This window comes from Engystomops pustulosus, chromosome 1 (genome assembly GCF_040894005.1).
Source record: "Engystomops pustulosus chromosome 1, aEngPut4.maternal, whole genome shotgun sequence".
Lineage (NCBI taxonomy): Eukaryota > Metazoa > Chordata > Amphibia > Anura > Leptodactylidae > Engystomops > Engystomops pustulosus.
The window spans coordinates 93395785-93419951 of record NC_092411.1 but is presented as its reverse complement, the minus strand read 5'-3'; the positions used below and the strand labels follow the sequence as shown (position 1 = coordinate 93419951).

General features: G+C 42.3%; 1 protein-coding gene across 1 annotated transcript in view; it reads left to right on the top strand.

Annotated features, from left to right (window-relative positions):
• ISCU (iron-sulfur cluster assembly enzyme) overlaps positions 1-7461 on the top strand; it is a 7662-nt gene extending 201 nt beyond the window's left edge. Inside the window, exons 2-5 of the mRNA XM_072147790.1 lie at positions 2900-3013; positions 3298-3408; positions 4786-4864; positions 6469-7461. Coding sequence (XP_072003891.1) covers positions 2900-3013; positions 3298-3408; positions 4786-4864; positions 6469-6551 — 387 coding nt within the window. The 3' untranslated portion in view covers positions 6552-7461. The remainder of the gene's footprint in view (positions 1-2899; positions 3014-3297; positions 3409-4785; positions 4865-6468) is intronic.
• Positions 7462-24167: the final 16706 nt, after the last annotated feature.

The following is a 24167-nucleotide window of genomic DNA, read 5'->3' as shown; positions in this document are numbered from 1 at the left end:
AGTGTGCCGTGTCTGACGTGTCGGGCAGTAGTGCGCCACCTGGACGGGGGAGGGGTCTGCACGTGTGTCAGTGACAGCTGAGCGGACAGGTTGCCGGCTGGAGAGGACATGTAGTGACATCCTGTCTGTGCGGTTATATAATAGGTGGACGCGCTACTCTCTGTGTGTGAACAGGTTCCAAGGGCAGAAGAGCTGTATAGGAATTGTGTATCTACTAAGTCTAGGATCCACTAAATATCACCCCCTAAATCCTGCAGTGTTGTCTGAGGGATGGCAGCCTCCTGATTGCCCTGTTACCCCATGCTAGATGATCCAATCAGTACCCACCAGTGGACCTGGATAAATTGGTAGCATTTGGTGTCGCCCATTAACCAGAGCAATGAAATGTCAAACCCTTCAGTAATCTTCCCAGGTGGATGTAGCATCATGTGCATAACATGCTACCCTACAATGGGCTGTCTGGCAATATACAAAGCAGGGTGAGGAAGTTTATCAATCAGTACAAGCAACATCTAATGGGCATGGCAGATCCTGGGCTGCAGTAGTCATACACTAAGATTATCAGAGTTTATATTGACTTCAGTGTATAAGGGGTGCAATAGACAAGGAGATGAATACTTTTAAATATAGGCTTAGGAAATTTTTCAGTTCCTGTGTCACATATATAGAAAAAGTTCATGGTCTTGCGATGAAGTCTCCTTGATTTGAGTTTTTGTCAAATCCATGATCTGAATGCTGAGAATTGTTTGTTCACGTAAATGAATATATTGGAATAAGCCACTGGTATGAAAACATCACTATTTACATTATCAATTTATTTGAAGAAGTACAAATGCCATACGCCTTTGGGGCTAGTGATTGACTTCCAGAGTCACTTGGGTATATACAGCTGTGTCCACTTCTGCAGCCAAGTATTGCAGATCAATAGAGTAATTAATGTTATTGTACAAAGCTGAAAAATCATCTAAATATGCAGCCAATAAACTCTTGCAATAGCATATTAGCTGAGTGAGTGGCCCATTGCCAAGACAAAGCTTGCGCAATAGGCCACAAAGCAAAACTGCTTACATCATGTTGTTAAATTCGGATTTCTTTTCACACCTATTTTTTTATGACATTGAGGTGAAGTGCAGCTGTTTTATTTGCAGGTTTTCACTTGCCAAAATCAAATGTATTCTGCAATGTAAGTAGAAACGCCTTGAATTGTCAGTAAGGTTGTGTTACTCGGCCGCATGATAAATCACATGAGCACTTTTAATAAACCTCAAATATTTTCTGTTGTTTAATAAAGGCACAGAATATGAACATTGGAATAAGACGCATGTAGCATATTCAGACAGCAGAAAACCTAGCATTTTATGGGGTTTTCCACAATTGTAAAGTGGGAACCAGTGTTTGTTAATAGAAACTATTTTGGGAACATTTCTGAGAATTGGCAACAGGAAGAGTTTTGGTGCATTTAGCCAAAGGGGTTTACTTCACTCAAGCCTCAAATTCACTGTTGTTAACTAAAACAAAAATACAGCATTTCCCAGATATAACTCCAACCTGTCTCTATCAGTCCATGTGTATATATTTTTGGTTGCCCCAGGATCCGACTATCTTCTATGGCCGATTCTTCTTATGAAGAATCTTCTAGCCTTCTCTTGTCTGCAGGATGCAGTGTAATCTCTGCCCCTACCCCTCCATAACAAGACAAGCTCACACACACTCTTTCTGTTAGCAAGCAGCAGTGCGTAAAGACTTGCTCTACAAGCTACAGATAAGATCTTTGTAGCAGATCTGATATTGTGTGTTGGCAGTGTGTCATTGTGTGTTATCCATTCCATCATTATCTCTTTTTCTATGTGCCAGATCCCAGTGAATGCTCAGAAGCTAAATAAAAGTGTATATATACCCTGTGCCCTGATAATCTAAGCACACTGTCAGCACATAGGAATTATGAAGTGTCTGCTTAGAGAGTCCCCACCCTGTCTTACACCGGCCATCACTGAGTTATAGGAGCTAAAATGTCAATAAAACTGGGTAAAATTGTAGAGTAAGGGGGTTAAAATGAGCTTTATTGTGTAAATATCACAAGGGATTACAATTTGAGAACTTTATTTTATGGGAAAACCCCATTAATAGCAGTGGACGGATAATAAAGTAGTGGGATTGTGAAAATAAAGATGGACTCCAAAAAAATAATTGTGTGTGACATAGACAGGTGGGATTTGGGAAAGGAAAAGTTGCCTTTAGACTGAAAGGCTTCCTCCAGTTATTTTAAGAGAAGTTACAGGGACTTGTTTAATTTACTGGGGACAAAGCAGTCGGTGTTCAATTCTCTGATTGGGGTCCTACAGCCTGAACCTGATACACAACCTTTATTAGAGAGTCAATGAATCATTAAAGGTTACACATTCCATATTATACACAGCTTTTCAGCAGTGAAAACGTGCTGCTTTAGGCCTCATAAAACACAACCATGTGCTTGCCGGACCGGATCTCCAGTGGAGAAGGGATGGGGAGTGGGTGCTCCTTCCCTCCATTGAAAGCTGAGCAGCTGCCCGGCTTGCTCACAGTGCAGTGAGATGTTGTGCTTGCCAAACCATGAATGGGTGCCACAGGGGTAGTACTCTGACTGCAAATCTGACCATACGATAATGTGAATGGGACCTAATACAGTAGCAAAGCAGGTGTGCAGATACTTTTAGCCCAAAAGCCCCTCTACAAGTTTCTTTGATGTTTTATCAAATGCTGAATAAATACTCTTCCGCCTTCATTGACTTGCAGTCCAGTGCTTGAGTTATTACATTTGCTGTGTAATAGTTTGGCACAGCTACAAAAATGGCAGTCGCTAGCGCAGAGAAGACTATTTGACCTTCATTCAAGAACACATTTTCTATTTGTGTATTTACAGGTTGTTGACCACTACGAGAACCCACGAAACGTTGGATCCCTTGATAAGAACGCAAAGAATGTTGGAACGGGCTTGGTGGGTGCTCCAGCATGTGGAGATGTTATGAAACTGCAGGTTAGTTTGTGTGCCTTGTATTACATAAGGTAGGTAAATGTTGGCTGTAACTGATACCCATAAAAGATTTTCTGTGTGTACTAGCTCTTGCCTCATAGATGGAGGTTATAATAAACTTAGTTTTATTTGGCATTTAAATTGTTTGTTCATGTGCTCTACTGTGGGGCTGTTACTAAATAATGGTGTGAGGTGTAAATAGACTGGAAATAGAATGGATTGATTATATAACTTTTACCAGAATATTGCATGTAATAGGTTTTGTTTTATTTTTTATTTTTTTGCAGATTGAAGTGGATGAAAATGGAAAAATTACTGATGCCAGGTTTAAAACATTTGGCTGCGGTTCTGCAATTGCCTCCAGCTCTCTGGCTACAGAATGGGTGAAGGGGAAAACGGTAATTTTGAGCAGATTATTTAAAGGACATCTATCACCAGGATCAGGGATTGTAAACAAAGCGCACTGACAGACTGGCGTGTCCCCTCTCTCGCTTTTTATTCCTTGGTTTTCACAAAAAAGGATTTTAAAATTTAAAGCCTTTCATTCTTAAAAACAAGAGTATAATCAGCTAAAGGAAAAGTGGATCTTGCCAGTGGGGGCACACTCCAGTCTTTAGGTGTGAGTGGTTTACAATCCCTGATCCTTGTGATAAACGCCCTTTAAGATGTTGTTGTTGATCCTTTTAATTGCTTATATGCAGTAGTCATACATATTAAATTGGCCTTCTGTTATTTTGACTGATATATGCAAAGACAAACTTATTCTTATATGATTTTATTATGAGATGATGGACATCTTGGGCCCCCTTTCCCCACTCCCTTAAACCAAAGTGCTGGTTTTGCGCTGTGGAAGTTAGGGCCTACGTACTTAAAGGGGTATTCTCATCTGGGCATTCACATTCTGTTTCATTAATCTGACACGTTGACATTTCTTCAATAGATGCTATACGCCCACCTCTGCTGGACGGATCATGCAAAGAAACGCAAGGTTTTTGTATATGATATCTCTGGGGGTTACTGCATGTCCCACAGCCGTCCTGTGGTAATGAACGCTGAAGCCATGTGGTCAGACAGGGCGCAATCTTAGGTGGTCGTATTGGGAAGCGAATCTCGTTTATAAGGGTCAACATCGCTACATTTATGAGAAATTCTCGTCACACAGGATAACATAATAACATCCAATTGAAGAAATGTTTACATATGACAAATGAATTACATTAAATTTAAATGCCCAGATGGGAATACCCATTTAAGCTGAGTGATGTCAACAGGACAGCATCTTGAATGAACCTCTATTTACATAGAGCAGTTTTCAAACTTCAAGTGTGAAATTGTCATTGTTCTTTGATTCGGGCACAAACTGCTCAGTTATATATCTATTCTTTTAGCCTGAGCTGTGCTCAGTATTGGGAAACCAGACTGTGTGCTGGTCGGATTCCATAGGCTGAGCACTGTACTGATGCTGGTGAAGGGACAGACTGAGAACAGAGGTCTTCCCTTGCCCAGCCACCACAAACAATAAAGCTGTAATTCCTTTTCCTTTCTGTGATTAGGGCACCAGTAAAAGGTGATCAGTGTGGTTCCATATTGTCCCAGCCTCTTCTATATGAGATAGATGACCTATTTTATGTCATTATATTAGTCATTAGTATCCAAAACTTGGAAAACTCTTTCACCTTATGAGTCTCCAATTTTCCCTGTGATTAATTTGAATATGGAAAGCAGAACTTCTGATACAGACTTGTGTATATATTTTTTTTTTCAAAATTTCATAGGTTGATGAGGCAATGACCATCAAGAACACGGATATTGCCAAAGAGCTGTGCCTTCCTCCAGTGAAGCTGCACTGTTCTAGTAAGTATTTCCTCACTGTGCCTGGTGGTGGTGCTGTATGTGGGTGGTTAATGTCGTATTTTGCCTATATAGTAATCTAACTAAATTGTCATACGTAATCGGTTTTATCTCTAGTAAACAGCTGCTTATGGGGCACATCTCTGATACAGTTTTTGTGTTTTTCTGGAGAAATACGCACTTTTTAGTGTTTTAAAGGTTAAATCCTCCCTTTTTCCTAAGCCAGTGACCAACCTTTATGATATTGAGATGAGATATGATGATTAGATAACCTCAACACATGTATACTTTTTCTAGACTTTAATATACTGTATATACTTAAGTGCAAGCTGAGGTCTCTAATTTTAGCACAAAAACTGTGAAAATCTATTGACTCCAGTATAAACCTAGTATGTAGCCTATCAGCCTCTGCCCCCCCCCCCCCCCCCCCAGTGTATAGCCTGCCAGCCCCTGCCTGAGGAATGTCCAGCCTATAAGAAAAAAAAAGTGTACTCTCCTTCTGATGCCCCCGGGGCAGGTCCTCTTCTTTCCATTGGTGTTCCGCCTTCAGCTCTGTCTCCGTGCAGTGCTGTTGCATGCACCGTGACATTAGCCGCTCGCTGACATCATAGTGTGTGCTGATGCCGGCACACACACTAGAATGGCGGCAAGCAGCTGACATCATGACGTGAGTGACTGCGCCCTACAGAGACAGCCAAAGCTGGACATCAATGGATAGAAGAGGACCTGCCTGTGGTGCGTCAGAAGGTAAGTACACCGTGGTGCTTGGGGTTATGCATTAACAATGAGTAAATTCTCTGTATAGTTAAGGGATTTTTCCGTTCTCTTTTTTTTTTTTTTTTTTTTTTTTTTTTAAATATTATCCATCTCCTCTGTTTTTCTCATCTTAAAATGTTGTCATACATCTTCTATAGCTTCCACTAGGAAACCATTCACTGCATTTAGTTTTTCCATTCCAATGTATTTAAAAGTAACAAAAGCCCCATACAAACCATTGAATGAACATGCGGAAATCAGAGATTGTTGCTTGCACCACGTAGTGGTGGTGTCCATTTGTCAACTGAATTTTTCATTGATCACATTCCCCCTCAAATATGACTACGGGCTTGAGGAGCTTGTCCAGGTTTCATAATTAGGGCTCATGCAGATAAACATGATCGTTCAGTGGATTACTGTCATCGTAATGGCATCGTAGTGATATAGGAGTCCCTTCTTCCCTGCAGTGATTATGATTACAGTTTAGCGGAGACCTAGTGTTCTTACGGGCCATTGGAGATTGCTGCACGCTCAATTGTGTTTGTTTTTATGAAGGTTGAAGCGCCTCTTTCTATGTCCTCTGCAGGGGGCGCACTTTTATACTTAATCTCCCATGGCCTTGAATGGGTCAGAAGTTGCAATACCACTACATAGTCTATGGAGCCTTCTGACACTGCATACTTGGTAGTCAAAAGGCTTACTTTAATTCATAATGGAACTTTGACGTCTTCTATATAATTGTCTACTTTATAACAGCACACCATTAAACATATGTATAATAACTGTAAAAGCTTTTTTTTTTTTTCTTAAATTTTTGCTTAAAACTTTGAATATTTTCCTTTTCTTCTCAGTGCTGGCAGAAGACGCAATCAGAGCTGCCTTGGCGGACTACAGATTAAAGCAAGATAAGGAGAAGGCAGCAGCCAGCGGCTAGTCTTTCCTGTCATGCAGCTACCGCGACACTTTGCCGTTCTCCAATGATATAGGGCATGCCTTTACCATTAGAACAGCAGACTTTATAATACGCACAATAATACAGCAGCTTGTCAAACTGTGTGAATGCTCTCTCTGAAACTGTGTGATTTCTGTCCATTTGCAAAATGTGCTCTTAGAACAAGGAGAAGATTAGCGGTCTTGATTTTGCCCGCAGTGTACTGATTCTGTTTAAAAACAGTAGTATACAATTTTTGTGTGAGATGCTGGAACTGGTTGTGAGTCTTAACACAAGGCCCCCTTTTCATTTTGCCATGTGTTTTTTATTAAGTTATGTTACAGAGAAAATCAAATTTAGCCAGTGTTAGTGTTTTGATGCTCCTATGTGCTGCTCAACTTTCACATGTTTGTGGAGCACATGGTGACACAACACCTTTTGTGTTAAGAAGACCTATTGAGTTATGTGTGAAATAATCTGGTGGCAAAAACTATGGTAAGTTGCAGATCTATATGGGAGGCAGGAATTTCAAATGACAATTTTTGGGAATCTTTTTATCCACTACCAAAGACACATAAATCTACAGTAAATTTCATGGATGTGTGATAAACTGACATAAACCTCCTCGCATTTGATCAAAAATGGATACATAAGAGTTGTAGTCTGTTTTAGTTTTTTTTTGTTTTCTTCCCTTTTCTTTATCATTTTTGGAATGCTAGGCAAACTTCAAGGAAGCTGTTGATCCAAAGTGAAAACTGATAAAAATATTTTTCTTGCAAAGGAAAAAGGAGCTTAATCTAAGCTTCATAGTTTTGTATGTAGTGTAAGCAAGGGAACTTGATCACCTGCCTTTCTTTCATGTATATATTTCATATTAAAAATAAAATGTAAAGCTAAGTTACAATTTCTGAAATTTGTATTTTTGATTTATCTCCGCCCACACAAATTATGTTTTATATGGAGCATCCCCTGAATTAGCATAATGCTGGTAAATTTTATAGGAGAGTTAATACAGCTAATCCACAATGTGGAGAATGTGATCATTCATGTAGTTTTTAATAATTGCTATCTCTGATAGTGTGTGATATATTAGCAATCAATGGGTGCAAGTGGGCTGTGGTAATCTTGTAAGCCCAAGTCAGAAATATTGGGCATCCTGGAATCTGTATTGTGTCCACATCTCTGAATTTAAAGGCAAGCTACCATCTTAATCACAAATTTGCATATTAGGGAAATTTAAAAGATTTACAAACTTATTGGCCACTGAAGGATTAGCCTTAAAAAGGGCTCAAATGGCATTTATTAGAAGACCCTGCCACCGGATCTACCTATAAGAAGCTAATATGCAAATGGTATATAGATATAATAATGCAAGCTAAGAGATTGTAATTTTATAGAGGAGCTCAAGGCCTTTGAGGATACATTTGTGTTGCTTGCTGCAACTGCTCAGGGCTCTCCACCTAGCAAGAAACCTTGTATTGATTCGGGACCTCCTATTCCTATGTGTGATACTGCTGTGGACTCTTTAACCCCTTAATGACCACCCTATTGGCTTTTTATGGCGGTCTTTAAGGGTACTTCTTGTGCCATGCCACCTTTTCTATGTTGGCGCGTCAGAAGAAGATTGCGTACATGGGGTCCCGCAAGTGCGGTTGTCTGGCTGTGACCTCACAGCCCAGACCCGACACTAACACCTGAGATCGGAGTGCGGCATGTAAGTTTGTTTCCCCTGTGGATTGGACCCTCTTGGGGGTACTTGCCTGCGGTTCTGATCCATCCTGCTGCAGCCCAACGGTCCCACGTGTGCCCCGAGGCTGCTCCTCTTCACGACAGTTTCCGCCTCCTGGCAGGACTCGGCTGTAAGTTACATTGTAGACTGCAATGCAATTGTATTTCAGTGTAAAGTCCAAGTGTGCGAAAATAAAAAGAAAATGTAAAAATCTTTTTATAATTAAGTAAATAAAAGTCCCATAATCTCCCCAGTTGCATATAAAATCCAAATAAAGTATATAAAACCAAAAGAAGCCTACATATTTGGTATCACCATGTCCATATTAATCTGTATAATCGTTATTGAACCCGCTTGGTGGACGACGTAAAAAAAAAAAAAACACACAAACTTCCCGACGTATACAATTTTTCATCAAATGCCCTCACCAAAAAAATATTATTTCCACGACGGCCCCCACCTGGAGGATGCTCCTTATATCCTGTAGGGACAGGAAGTTGCAAGAGATTAAAAGCTCCTCCCTAGCACCCAACACCAGTGTCTTCCTGTCCCTACGGGATATAGGATGCAAGAGAGTCTCCTTATGGAGACACAAGAAATGTTCAGTCTTATTGACTGTTATCATGTATGCTTCTCTTATGGGAAAGAGCAAAAAGAATCTGAGAAGGAACAGAAAGAGAGAGATAAACCCTCTAAAAGATGTGCCCTATGTAATTCTAAATTGTCTGAGGATTATAAGAAAAGTCTATGTCCAGACTGTCTATCTAAAATATTAATAGAGGAAAGATCGTCCTTAATGGATGAAATTAGATCTTCAATAAAGGAGGAAGTGTCCTCCTCTATTGCTGCCCACTTACCCGAACCACCTAGGAAAAAAGCTATGTATATACTTTGTGGTATACCCTTCCAGGGCGATTTTGTGTTTGGCAGCGAATTAGATTCTATTCTAGAAAAAGCTGCAGACAGGAAGAAGGGGTTTCCGGTAAATAAACCTCCCCCTAAAAAACCCTCCTTTCCCTATCCCTTTCGTACTACCAGAGAAGAAAAAACTCCATTTAGGGGTAAAGGAAAAACAGGGAGAAGGAGTTATGCAAAAGGAGGGGCAGGTCGCGGGTTCTTCTCTAACCCCGACCACAAGCAGAGAAAACAATGACTTGCAGGTGGGGGTGGGGGGGGGGGGACTTTCCTATTTCGTGACCGAATGGGAAAAAATCCGCCCAAACCCTTGGATACTCCAGACCATCCAGACAGGTTACAGGGTAGAATTTCTCCATACTCCCCCACAACATTTTCAAATCCCACAAAAACTTTCAAAAAACCCAACTCTGGACCAACATCCTGCAGCTACGTCAAATGGGTGTGATTGTTCCAGTTCAGGAGGCAGAGAAAGGGGAAGGATTTTATTCCCCTCTATTTTTAGTAAAAAAAAAAACAATGGGTCTTACCGACTAATAATAAACCTGAAGAAATTAAACAGGTTTATCAAATACTTCAAAATGGAATCGATAAAGTCCGCAACACCTCTTTTAGGTCAAAACTACTTTTTATGTACAATAGATCTAAAAGACGCGTATTATCACGTCCCTATCTGTCAGGATCACCAAAAATATCTCAGGTTTGCAGTTCATTCCCCGGGGGGGAAAAATACTTCACTACCAATTCAAGGCCTTACCATTTGGGATCTCTTCAGCCCCTCGTATTTTCACCAAAATCATGGTAGAGGTAGTGGCCCACCTAAGGATGAGGGGCATAGTAATAGTACCTTACTTAGACGACCTCCTACTAGTTGCCAAATTAGATTTAGAACTAAAAACTCACCTTCAGGTAGCCATAGGTCTTCTCCAGGACTTAGGCTGGGTCATAAACTGGAAAAAATTGGAACTAAAACCAGAGAAAGTAAAAAAGTTTCTAGAGGTAAAACTAGATTCAGTGAAACAGAGTTCCTTCCTACCAAAAGAAAAAGTCCAAAAAATAAGGAAAAATGTGAGTCTCTTTCAGAGGAAGGATTCTTGCAGCATTCGGGCTGCTCTGAGTCTTCTAGGTCTCCTGACGTCCTGTATCCAGTGCGTGGCAGGGGCTCAAAACCACACAAGGACTATGCAGGCTTGGACATTCCGTGTCTGGGACAAAAACCCTCTACATCTAGACCGCAAGGTAAAAATTCCTCTCTTAGTCAAACATTCCTTATCATGGTGGAAGAATTCCCTAATCTTAGGGGAAGGAGTTTGGTGGAATCCAACCCCGGTTTTTGACAATACAAACAGATGCAAGCCTGAAAGGTTGGGGGGCAGTATTAGCAGGCCACTATCTTCAGGGTCAGTGGGGCAACCAGAGTCGCTCCAGGTCCTCAAATTTCAGAGAATTAAAGGCAGTCTTAGAAACCTTCAAACATATCCACTTACATAAAAAATCAACACGTAAGAGTCCTTTCTGACAACACGACTACAGTAGCTTATCTTCGCAGACAAGGGGGCACAAAATCAAAAAGTCTGACAGATTTATCTCAACAGATTTTTAGGTCGGCAGAAACATATCTTCTTTCCCTCTCAGCTATCCATCTCAAAGGTACGGAAAATATAAAAGCAGACTTCTTAAGCCGGGTTACATTAGATCCGAACGAATGGTTGCTAAATCCATAAACCTTCAGGGAAATCTGTTATATCTGGGGGACTCCAACCTTAGACCTTTTTGCAACCCACTTAAATAATAAGTCCACTCAATACTTCTCCCTAGACCCCAGGGGCTCTCCTACAGGACTAGATGCCTTCAGCTACTCATGGGGGACAGGGTTAGTCTATGCTTTTCCTCCCGTACAGAGATTGAGGACAGAACAGGTATTAATGATTCTTATTGCTCCATACTGGCCAAAAAAAAGTTGGTTCCCGGTCATTCAGGAACTAGCTATAGATAATCCTGTTCATCTACCTTATCGTCAGGATCTTCTTCTGCAGGGTCCTCTGTACCATCAGTACGTACGACATCTAAAATTCACGGCCTGGATCCTGAGAGGGCATACTTAATGACCAAAGGCCTTTCTACCGAGGTGATCAGCACTATTCAAGCAAGCAGGAAACCAGTGACTAATGCTATTTATTCAAAAATCTGGAAGAAATTTTGTACTTGGTGTGGGGACTACCCCCCCTTCTCCGGACAATCCAAACTTAGGTCAAATTTTAGATTTCTTACAAGCAGGGTTTTCTCTTGGCCTTAAACCTAGTACCCTTAGAGTCCAAATTTCGGCCTTAAGCATATATTTCGATTCTCCCTTAGCAGATCACCGGTGGTTTAAAAGATTCATTAAGGGCTGTTCCCGCATTAAACCTCACAAACATAACCCAGTCCCTTCTTGGGATCTCTCCCTGGTCCTAAATCTCCTCACAGAGTCTCCCTTTGAGCCTCTTGACTCTGTGAATATGAAAATTCTCACTTTTAAAACAGTCTTCCTAATTGCCATTACCACAGCACTCAGATTGGGTGAAATTCATGCCCTTTCACGCAGGGAACCCTTTCTAAGAATTTTAGACGACAAGATAGTTCTCAAACTAGATCCCCTCTTCCTCCCCAAAGTTGTGTCTGATTTCCACCGTAGACAGGAAATTATTCTTCCCTCTTTTTGTTCAAATCCTAAAACAGAATGTGAAAAAAAGTGGCAGACCCTAGATGTTTTACTTACAAGCCACAAAAGAGTGGTGTAAAGATTCAAATTTATTAATCAACTTTGGGGGAAAGAATAGAGGGTTGAAAGCCTCAAAAGCGACCTTAGCCAGATGGATAAAATCCATCATCTTTCTCTGCTACAAAACCGCAAATGCCTCCCTTCCGGGGGACATCAAGGCCCATTCTACTAGGGCCATGGCAATCTCGTGGGCCGAGAAAAGGGGTGCATCTCTGGATCAGATCTGCCGGGCAGCAACGTGGTCAAGTTCCTCGACCTTTGCAAAGCACTACCACTTGGATATTGCCTCCCAGGAAGACCTGGCGTTCGGCAGGAAAATTCTACAGGCGGTGGTCCCTCCCAAATAATGAGGCAATCTGGTAAGTCTCCAGGTGGGGGCCGTCATGGAACGTGGTGGAAATATAGAATTAGTCTTACCGGTAATTCGGTTTCCACTAGTGACCAAGACGGCCCCCCCCCCATTATTTCCCTCCCTTCCTTCCTTCTTGGAGATGGTTCTATGTAGATTTTTTTGGACTTGCATCCTTCCAGGTGGTACTTTGGTAGACACTGGTGTTGGGTGCTAGGGAGGAGCTTTTAATCTCTTGAAACTTCCTGTCCCTACAGGATATAAGGAGCATCCTCCAGGTGGGGGCCGTCATGGTCACTAGTGGAAACCGAATTACCGGTAAGACTAATTCCATATTTTTACGTTCTGGTGAGCGAGGGAAAAAAAAGGGCTAAAAATCCAAAATAAAAATTATTTTGTTGGTGTCACTCTTGAAATAGCTAAGATGTCATAAATAGGCTATAGACCCCCAAAATTAATTATCGATACATTGAATCTCACCCCGCAAATAATAAGTCCACGTCTGTTCACAATACCAAATACATAAAAATTTACAGCCTGTACAATAGCCATGTAACAATACCGATATGCTGTGAATGGCGCTGATTTCTTTCTATTCCCTGCTGTACGCCCATACAGCAGGTTACAACCACATATGGGGTATCAGTACACTCAGGAGAAATTGGGCATCGAACTTTGCAGAGCAATTTCATTATTTAATTCATTATGAAACTGTCAGTTTTGTCCTAAATGAATACACATTCCAAAAAAGGTGTCAAAGTTTTGAAATTGCAGGTTTATATTGTGTAACCCATGTGAAACACTTAAGGGTTAATAGACTTAATAGAAGTTGTTTTACATACATTGAGGGGTGAACTTTCTATAGTGGGGTAATTTATGTGGTTTTACTATTATTTAGGACTTTCAAAGTCACTTGGAAGCTGAGTTGTCCCTCAAAATGTGAGTTTTGGCAATTTTTCATGAAAATGAGAAAAATCAGACCTAAAGTTCTGCCCCTCATAAAATCCAAGAAAAATGAGAGGACGCATAAAATATCATCTCAACATAAAGCAGGCATTCCGTAAATGTGAATTATCAAGATTTTTGGGTAGTTTGTACATAATGTCTTGAAAGTAGAACATTTCAAACTTTGAAAATGAAGAATTTTAAAAACTTTTTCAGAACGAAGCTCAAAACTTATCCCTTAAATTTTACAACTAAAATCAAGTACAATGTGTCTGGAGAAAACGTTCTCAAAAGCATCTGGATATGTTAAAGCGTTCCGAAACGATAACCAAATATAGCTGGAAACCAGCGTCGTTGATAAGGGGTTAATCTCTGTCCTGCTCTTATATAGACACTATAGATCCTGTTTTGCCTGCTGAAAAAAATGGACAGGTTATTTAAAACGTAATTCCATCGTTTTATTGTTTTCCTCCTTTAACCCCTTACTGCTGTGGCCCTTTTTTTTTGTTTGTGTTTCCCTTTTTCACCACACACCTTCAAAAATCTATTTTATTTAAATATATCCTTTTTTATTTTTTCCATGTCGAAAGCAGTGTGAGGGCTTGCTTTCTTCGTAACAAATTGTTCTCAAAGTGATTTTATATAATATTCCATGCACTGTACTGGGAAGCTGGAAATATAATTCAAAATGCTGTGAAATTGGTGGAAAAACTAATTTGCGCTGTTTCTTGTGGGATTGGATTTTACAGCTTTCCCTGTGCGCCCCAAATGACATGTCTACTTTATTCCTTGGGTAGGTGCAATCATGGGATACCATATTTATATAGGTTTTATAATGTTTTCATACATTTACAAAAATGAAAACCTCCTGCACAAAAAAAATGTATTTTGCCATCTTCTGGCACTAATAACGTTTTCATACTTTTTTTTTTAGTACTGTACAGCCTTTTTATAGAATTTTTAGTATTTTAGAAATGACAAAAAGTGCCATTTTCCGTTAAGCGGTTAAATGCCGTAAGAAAGAAAACGCTATTCTATTTTGATAGATTGGGCATTTTGGGACATAGCGATACCTAACTTGTTTATGATTTTTACTTTTTATTTATAATTATATGACTTCTAGGGAAAGGGGGGTGATTAGAATTTTGGTTAGTATAATTTTTTTCCTTTTTTTTAGACCCCCTAGGGTACTTTAACCATAGGTTTTCTGATTGCTCCTACCATTTACTGCCATACTAAACCAGACAGCCTCAGGACACCCTGAGCCTTTAATGGCAACCGATCACCACCCCTGATGACATAATGGGGAGCGGCAATCTTAACCAAGCATGGGTCGCCATCGTTTGTAAGCCGCCGACAAAGGACTGATCGCAGGTACAATATGCAGCAAACACTTACCGGTTATGCAGAGGGCCCAGCCCGTGAGTCCTCTGCATTCACCTACAGCCGATGAGTGACGTACTACGTCACGCGACGGTAAGGGGTTAAAAACAGAATGATGCCCATGTTGTGCTTTGACAAAAATCTTTCTCGCTAGGTGAAGTGGGCTGAGACTAACCAACAAGACTAACAGAGTCCAATTCCCTCTGCCCACAGATCTCATGTTGCCTTGTGTTCTCTTTCAAAGAAATTTAGCAACAAAATCTGAGATTCTTACAAGAAAATCCACTGAACACTGCACAGTGTACATACAGGATGTATATGGTGACTAGCCTGCAACTCTCATCACATCGAGAAACATGGAACAAGTAGAAATCCTAAGTAAAATGTGTACATGAAGTATATAGTATGTGAGCACTAAGGGTTATTAGCTTTACTGCACAGTGCTAATAGTGTGGAATACAAGGTGGGGGAGGGGTGCAGCATGAGGTGAGGAGAGAGACAGAGGAAGTTCTGTAGAATCAGACTGCAGTGAAGGGATTGATATGGAACAGGGGAGATCTTGTACCTCACTAATTTGTGTAGGAGACCTCTGTATCCACAGCACCGCACATACTAAGCTCTGCTATACATACACACAGCAGTGTCACATGACCTCCCCCTGCTTCCTTCTCTGAAAAGGGAGCAGCAGCCCCTCCTCACCTGTGAGTCCTACTGTTTTTGTAAAGTTGCTTATATGGCTGTCTCCGGGGCTTCTGAACACAGACAGGAAGCACTGGGATAATCTGAGGAGTATAGCAAACAAATTTCTGGATATCGGTAACAAAGGTAACAGGCAAAGTTGTTATGAGTTTTTGGAAAAATTTTTTTACAGTTGTGCTTTAAGAGATATGCTTAATGTTGAGAATATTGTCCCTTCTAGGTAGCCCCAGGATGATTTCTTTGGGTGGCTTAAGAATAAGCCTAAACAGGTGTTTCCAGTCAACAACACCCTGAAAGAACTAATCACTGATGGCAGGATCCCAAAAAAAATCTCTGTCTCCAAGAATTTCCAGAAGCAGCTTCTATTTAACTCAGAAGAGTCTAAAGACTGGGACTCCTGTCCAAACGTCAATGTCTAGGGGGCTAAAGTAATTAAGAAAGTGGAACTGCTGTTTGAATAAGCTACTCAATTACGTGACCCTTATGGACCTTAATTCTGACTATTTACTGGGATAAAGCCTTGGATGCCTCCATTCTAAATCTTAAGACCAACATCACGGCTGCGTCAGTGTAATATTTTGGCTTGGAGTACTGGAGAATAATGTTAAAGAGCATACTCCTAGAGATGTTAGCTTGGTGAATATTCCACTCTTTCTTGTTGATGCTCCAGTACAGTCCATTAGATGTGCTGCAAAAGAAGGAGCCCTTTCCAGTGCCTCCAGAAGATGTCAGGTTCGCTAGGGAGATTGCTGGGACTTCTGGTTCTTCTGGTGGTACCAGCAGCGTTCTCCGAACCCCGGCGCGTATCCGCGCAAACTCCACCTCTCGTCCTGGGCAGCGGCTGCTAAGATCTCGCGCTGTCTAGGAGTGGCTGGGACTTTGAACCTCTGCTTGGTGCCTGGTTGTTTCTGCACCATGAGGGGTTAATTCCCAGATGCTGTCCAGCACCTATCAGGTTCTGGAGGTGGAGTTCTGGCTGCATAAATTGCAGCTTCACTAGTCACCTGTGCCAGTGTTTGAAAATCCCTTTCTCCACTCGCTGCTCTAGGTTGTTTTGCTCAGTATCTTTATCTGTATTGTTGTTACCTCGGCTAGTTTTTGACTTTGACTCTTTGCCTACTGATTTTGCTATTGACGTACCCTCTCGTTGTGATTCCGGCTTGTTTACCATTCTTTTGTGTTTTATGTTGTCAGTCTGTTTGTGTTTTCCTTCCCACACTTATTCCAGCGTATCTCGAAGTCTTCAAGTAGTCGCCCCACGGTTTAGCGTGGGGGGGCTATAGGAAGGGACAGAGGTTGGGGCAAGCTCAGGGCTCACTATCCCCTGTCTTTTGTGTACCAATCTTAACAGAAACACTGGCCACACATAGGTCTGCATCCTGTATCCGACCTGCTACATTCTCTCCTCCCATGGAGCCCTTGTCAGCTGTGGTCACTCAGGTCCAGACCCTAACTCAGTTTGTTCAGGATCTAGCCTCCCGTCTCCAAATTCAGGAATCTATGCAGGTTCCGCGGCAGACATCACCGCAGGATCCACTGCCACCCACACCTGAACCAAAGGTTCCTCTCCCTGACGTGTTTTTTGGTGACCGTAAGACATTTTTTTCATTTCGGGAGGGCTGTAAACTTTATTTTTCCTTACGTCCTCGTTCATCGGGCACAGAGATTCAAAGGGTGGGCGTGGTAATTTCCCTGCTGCGTGGGGATCCGCAAAATTGGGCCTTTTCTCTCCCACCTGACTCTCCATCCCGTTCTTCTCTTGATGCTTTTTTTTCTGCTTTAGGCCAGATTTATGACGAACCTGACCGCCGAGCACTTGCAGTTTCCCACCTTAGATCTCTGTGTCAGGGAAAACGGACAGCAGAAGATTATTGTGCCCAGTTCAGACAGTATGTGACTGACTCGCAATGGAATGACTGCGCCCTAAAAGACCAATTTATGTCCGGACTGTCAGACCGAGTACAGGACTTAGTCTTAGCTTATGCCGAGCCTCAGACATTAGATGATGCTATGACTCTGGTCATCCGAGTTGATCGTCGCCTAAGATCCAGGTGATCACCTCGGGTGTCCTCTGACTGTCAGCCAGCGGCCAGTCTGTCTCCAGGTAGTCCAGAATTGGAATCCATGGAGCTGGATAGCATCTCTCCTGCACAGCGGAAGCAACATCGACTGAGACGTCATCTTTGTTTCTACTGTGGAAGTCCTGATCATCTGGTCAACACCTGTTCCAAGAGGCAGCAGCAGGAAAACTTCCGCTCCTAAGCAGTAGTCGGGGGGACTGCTTAGGAGCTCAGGTACTCCCAATTGTGTCTAGAATGTATTTACCTTGTACAGTTAAGTTTCAGTCTTTTTCCTGCACTGGTCGCGCCTTTTTGGATTCAGGTGCTGCGTCTAATTTAATCGATTATAAGTTTGTCTCAGTTTTGCATGTCATTGATTCCATTGTCCACTCCTATCCAGATGTCGGGTGCGGATTTGACCCCTCTACAGGCAGGGTTGATCAAATTCAGAACCCCGCAGATAAAGCTTATGGTAGGAGCTATGCATGAAGAATGGTGTTCTTTCCTAGTTATGGAAAACTTGTCTGAAAATGTCATTCTTGGTCTACCCTGGCTCCGGATCCATAATCCGGTAATTAATTGGGAAACTCTGGAGCTGGTTCATTGGGGTCCTCACTGTAAGGATCACCTGTCCAAAGTTTCATTATGTACAGTAGTAGCGGAAGATCAGAGTCTTCCAGATTTTCTCTCTGATTACTCAGATGTGTTTTCAAAACCCTTGTCCCAAGTCCTTCCTCCTCACAGGGAGTTTGATTGTAAAATTGACCTTCTTCCTGATGCTAGATTGCCAAAGGGTCGTATATATAACCTGTCAGTACCAGAACGGGAGTCACTGAAGAGTTATATTGATGAGAGTTTGGCAATCGGACATATCCGTCCCTCTGAGTCGCCCACTGGGGCCGGGTTCTTTTTTGTTGAGAAAAAAGATGGTGGTTTACGGCCGTGTATTGATTATCGAGAATTAAATAAGATAACGGTAAAAAACTCAGGTCCTCTCCCCTTGATCCCGGATCTCTTAAATCAGGTTTCTGGGGCCCAAGTTTTCTCTAAATTAGATCTCAGAGGGGCTTATAACCTGATTCGGATCCGAGAAGGGGATGAGTGGAAAACCGCATTTAATACACCTTTGGGGCACTTTGAATACCTGGTTATGCCCTTTGGTTTGAGTAATGCCCCAGTGGTTTTTCAAGGGTTTATGAACTCCATCTTTCATGATTACATCGGTGTGTTTATGGTGGTATATCTAGACGATATTTTGATTTTCTCTCCTGATATGGTTTCTCACCAGCAACATCTCCGCCAAGTACTTACCAGGTTGCGCAAAAACCACCTCTTCGCTAAGCTGGAAAAGTGTGTTTTTTGCGTCCAGAAGGTTTCCTTCTTAGGTTATGTTGTGACTCCCTCTGATGTACAGATGGATCCGAGTAAGGTTCAGGCGCTCACGGACTGGGTTCGGCCTACCAATCTTAAGGCCCTACAACGTTTTTTAGGTTTCGCTAACTATTATCGGAACTTTATAAAGAGCTTTTCCGTGATCGCCAAACCCCTCACGGATCTGACCCGTAAGGGTGCTGATCCGAACAATTGGTCCCCTGCTGCTTACTCAGCGTTTGAAACTCTAAAAGCGGCATTCTCGTCAGCCCCGGTTTTGGTTCAACCTGACCTCTCTCTACCGTTTGTTGTGGAGGTTGATGCCTCCGAGGTAGGAGTAGGTGCAGTGTTGTCTCAGGGGTCTTCCACTCTCACCAGACTTAGGCCCTGTGCATATTTCTCTAGAAAATTTTCTTCTTGTGAGAGGAATTATGATATTGGTAATCGAGAGCTCCTTGCCATTAAGTGGGCATTTGAAGTCTGGCGACACTTTTTGGAGGGAGCTCTTCATCCGATAACTGTGCTCACAGATCATAAGAACTTAGTATATTTGGATACTGCTAAGCGCTTGAACTCACGTCAGGCTAGGTGGGCCTTGTTTTTCTCTCGCTTTAATTTTGTGGTCACCTACCGACCTGGGTCAAAAAATGTGAAGGCTGATGCCTTGTCCCGTAGCTTCGGGACTCCTGAGCTTCCAGAGGCTGCTGACAGTAATATTTTGTCTCCAGGGGTTGTGCTGGCAGCTGTCTCCTCCCACCTCTCCTCTCAAATTTTAGCAAGACAAAGATCTGCACCTAAAGACCTTCCGGAAGGCAAATTATTTGTTCCTCCTTCTTGTCGTTTGAGAGTGTTGGAGGAGACGCATTGCTCGGTATTGGCTGGTCATCCGGGAATGCGGAGTACCTTGGATCTCTTAAAGAGAAGTTACTGGTGGCCTCACATGACTAAGGATGTGCACGCATTTGTCCAAGCCTGTCAGGTCTGTGCGCGAGGAAAGACTCCCAGGAGACGTCCTGAGGGGTCTCTTCTTCCGCTTCCAGTTCCCACCAGGCCATGGTCTAACGTGTCTATGGACTTCGTCACTGATCTGCCAGCATCTCAAGGCTGTTCAGTGGTTTGGGTGGTAGTGGACCGTTTCTCTAAAATGGGACACTTTGTTCCATTAAAAAAGTTGCCTTCAGCTGAAGAATTGGCTGAATTGTTTATACAGAATATTGTACGCCTCCATGGTATACCAGATGATATTGTGTCAGATAGGGGCGTACAATTTGTTTCCAAATTTTGGCGAGCATTTTGTTCTAGACTGGAAGTTAATTTGTCGTTCTCGTCGGCGTTTCACCCTGAGTCTAATGGTCAGTCTGAGAGAATGAATCAGGAGATGATTCAATATCTGCGACTCTTTGTCTCGGACAGTCAGGACCAGTGGGTGAAATTCCTTCCGTTGGCAGAATTTGCTATTAATAACCACTGTAGTTCGTCCACACAGGTATCTCCGTTTTTCTGCAATTATGGTTTTCATCCACGTTTCTCTTTTTCATCTGTGCCTGTCTCTAATATTCCTCGAGCGGAAGCTATTACATCCAAGTTGCGCTCGCTCTGGTCACAAGTTCGGGAGAATATTCAGAGGGCACAAAATTCTATGGTCCAACAAACTGAAAGAAGGCACACTAAATCTGATACGTTTGTGGTGGGGGATAAAGTGTGGTTATCAACAAAAAACCTTAAATTGAAGGTCCCCTCTTTGAAGTTTGCGCCCAGGTTTGTGGGTCCGTTTGTTGTTACTCATATTGTTAACCCGGTTTCCTTCAAGATTACACTTCCAGCAGGGTGGCGGGTCCATAACACCTTCCATAAGAGTCTTCTGAAGCGCTATGTTGAGCCTGTTTTGCCTCTTTCTGACCCTCCTTCTCCATCTATTGTGGAGGGGAATCTGGAATTTGAGGTGGAAAAGGTGGTGAATTCCAGATGGGTAGGTAACTCCCTGCAGTACCTGGTCCATTGGAAAGGTTTTGGTCCTGAGGATAGGTCTTGGGTTCCGGCTAGAGATGTTCATGCTCCACGGTTACTCAGGTTATTTCATCAGACCTACCCTCAGAAGCCATCTTTAAGATCTAGGGGTCCGAAGGCCCCCCGTCAGGGGGGGGGGTACTGTCAGGTTCGCTAGGGAGATTGCTGGGACTTCTGGTTCTTCTGGTGGTACCAGCAGCGTTCTCCGAACCCCGGCGCGTATCCGCGCAAACTCCACCTCTCGTCCTGGGCAGCGGCTGCTAAGATCTCGCGCTGTCTAGGAGTGGCTGGGACTTTGAACCTCTGCTTGGTGCCTGGTTGTTTCTGCACCATGAGGGGTTAATTCCCAGATGCTGTCCAGCACCTATCAGGTTCTGGAGGTGGAGTTCTGGCTGCATAAATTGCAGCTTCACTAGTCACCTGTGCCAGTGTTTGAAAATCCCTTTCTCCACTCGCTGCTCTAGGTTGTTTTGCTCAGTATCTTTATCTGTATTGTTGTTACCTCGGCTAGTTTTTGACTTTGACTCTTTGCCTACTGATTTTGCTATTGACGTACCCTCTCGTTGTGATTCCGGCTTGTTTACCATTCTTTTGTGTTTTATGTTGTCAGTCTGTTTGTGTTTTCCTTCCCACACTTATTCCAGCGTATCTCGAAGTCTTCAAGTAGTCGCCCCACGGTTTAGCGTGGGGGGGCTATAGGAAGGGACAGAGGTTGGGGCAAGCTCAGGGCTCACTATCCCCTGTCTTTTGTGTACCAATCTTAACAGAAGAGCAATGGAAAGGGGAGACATTTGCTCAAAAACTAAGCTTTGTAATTTTAACTTTCTCTACCATCCTGGAAAAAGCTGCTGACAGAAAAAAAGTTGTCTCCAAAAAATAAACCCAACCCTAAAAAGAACTTTTTTGTGCCCCAGAGACCAGAAGGATTCATTTTGTGGAAAGGGGAAACAAGGCCATTGGAGTTGCCCCAAAGGAGGTGAAGGACATGGGTTCTACTTTTCTTCCGCAAGCAACAACTCCTCTAAAAATAAAAAACAGTGATGCAAAAGTTAGGGAAAGACTTGACTATAAGATTTTGGCTTATAGTAGTCAGAAATTACATGAGATCTCTGGGTCCGAGATATAGTAGAAAACTGATACAGAATAGAATTAACCCATCTTCCCCTTCAAAATACATCAAACCTTCATTCTTTTTTTTAACACATCTGCCAGGAGGTTCAGGTTATGCTCCATTTAGGGGTGGTAGTGGAAGTTTCCCGAGAGCAATGAGAATTATAATTCTACTCCGCACTATTAAAAAAAAAAAGAAAAAAACGGTTCAAAAGCTTCTCATGATAAATTTAAGAAATCTTAACCGATTCATTGTCTACCGTAGATTCAAGATGGAATCAGTAAGTTTGGCTACTCCTCTTATTTACCCAAACCTTGCACCGTAGATCTAAAGGATGCATCACCCTTCTTCTCAGAGATTTCTAAGATTGTCTATTCGGTCTAAAGAGGGCGAGAGTCACCACTTTCAATTCTGTGCTCTAATTCTGCACCAAGGGTCTTTACCAAAATCATGAAAAAGGCTGTAGTCTTCCTAAGAGGTCACGGAGTCCGTATTATTCCCTATCTAGACAATCTTCTGAATGTGGCTAGAAACAAACCACACCTAATAATGGCTCGGAACTAATAATTTCTACCTTATCAACATTGAGATGCATAATTAATTACTTGGTGCCTTATACTCAAATGAAATTTTTGGGAGTTGATTTAGACAGACTCCAACAGACTTCATTCCTTCCAGAGGAGAAAATAAACAACATCAGGATCCAGATGCAGTGCTTCAGAAAGAGGTCCAAGATTTCCATCAGAGCAGAGATGAAAATCCTGGCCCAACTCACGTCTTGCATACCTACCATAGGATGGTGCCAGAATCTTACAAGGATTCTTCCACTATGGATCATTTCCTCTTGGTGGAGAACATTCCCAGATCTCAAGAAAAAAATCTCCATATCCTCAGCGTTAAAAAGGGATCTTTGGTGGTGACTTTGAGAGGAAAACCTAATGAGAGGAGTCTTATGGAATTATCAACCAATGATTGCGATCCAGGGGACTTGTCAGGGGGCCGAGGCCTTATCCATTGAGCAGCTATGACCTTTCTCGCTTGATACAGAGAACGCTGGATTGCGATATTATTAAGTTCTGTCAAATTGTCTACCTTTAGTACTCTCAATAGGCATGCTAAAGGGCTCCTTCAATAACTATGGAAAAGACTTTTCTTCAGCTCCACATCTAGGGCATTCTGAATTGGGCCTAGCCCCTATACGAAACAATAGTTGAGGACATTTATAGGCTCTATGTAAAAGAAGAAGGTGGGACATCCACCTAGGAGAGAGAATTGGAACCAGTTCTAGGGCGTCAGACCACAGTTCCTCCTCAATAGGTCCCACCTCTCTGTCCCATTTTGCCCGTTTTAGTGGGGTATCCTTTATGGAGTCATTAAGCAATACACTATAGGAATAAGATATTAGGCCTTTAGTAGAGTTTGCTTTCAATATTCTGTTCAATGCCCCAATGGAGCCCACCTCTATCGGTTCCGCCCTGTTCTGCTCCTCAAATGCGTGCCTAAGTTGTAAATATTGATAAAACCACGCATGCGGCAACTGAAACTCCGCTCGCAATTCTTCAAACGTCTTACAACTTCCTTTCAGTTCCCACGGGATAATAGCCTTCCAAACGAAATATTTCTGGCAAGTCCGGATTTCGCTAAATTGGGGTGTTAGAGGTATACTTAGGAATTCCCATGATGTTTTTGGCTTTAGACCATACCTTTGACATTAGGGACACCCTAACAAATCCACCCTCCAAAGCATGCACTGGTGTTGTATGTTGTGTCCACAAACTAATGAAGCGGTAAGCTGAACTCACTGCCTCTCCTTCTACCTCCAGCCCACATCCTTGGAAGTGCTGCAACTGTGCTGCCAGAAAAGAGAGCCAGGGTTCAGTATTGCTAGGCCCCCGTCCTTCTTCCCCCTTTGCAAAGTGTCCAAAATTAATCTGGCTTGTTTGCTCTTCCAACGAATTTTCAAAACAGCCCGCGGATTCTATGAAAATATTTCTGTGATATCCAAATTGGTGAGTTATGCACGATGTACAATAGCTGGGGCAACAATTCCATTTTAGCAAGATTACCGCTCCCAATTGGAGATAGTGGAAGTTTGCACCAAATTTTTATTTTTTCTGTGTACTTAGAGAGCAACGGTTCTAAATTATATTATCTATTCTCGTTTGGGTCTGGGGTTACTTCCATCTCTAGATATTTAAATTTATTTACCACTTGTAATGGCACTTCTTTTGGGACAATATTATCATTAATTGTCAGTGGCATTAGAACTGATTTGTCCCAATTGATTGT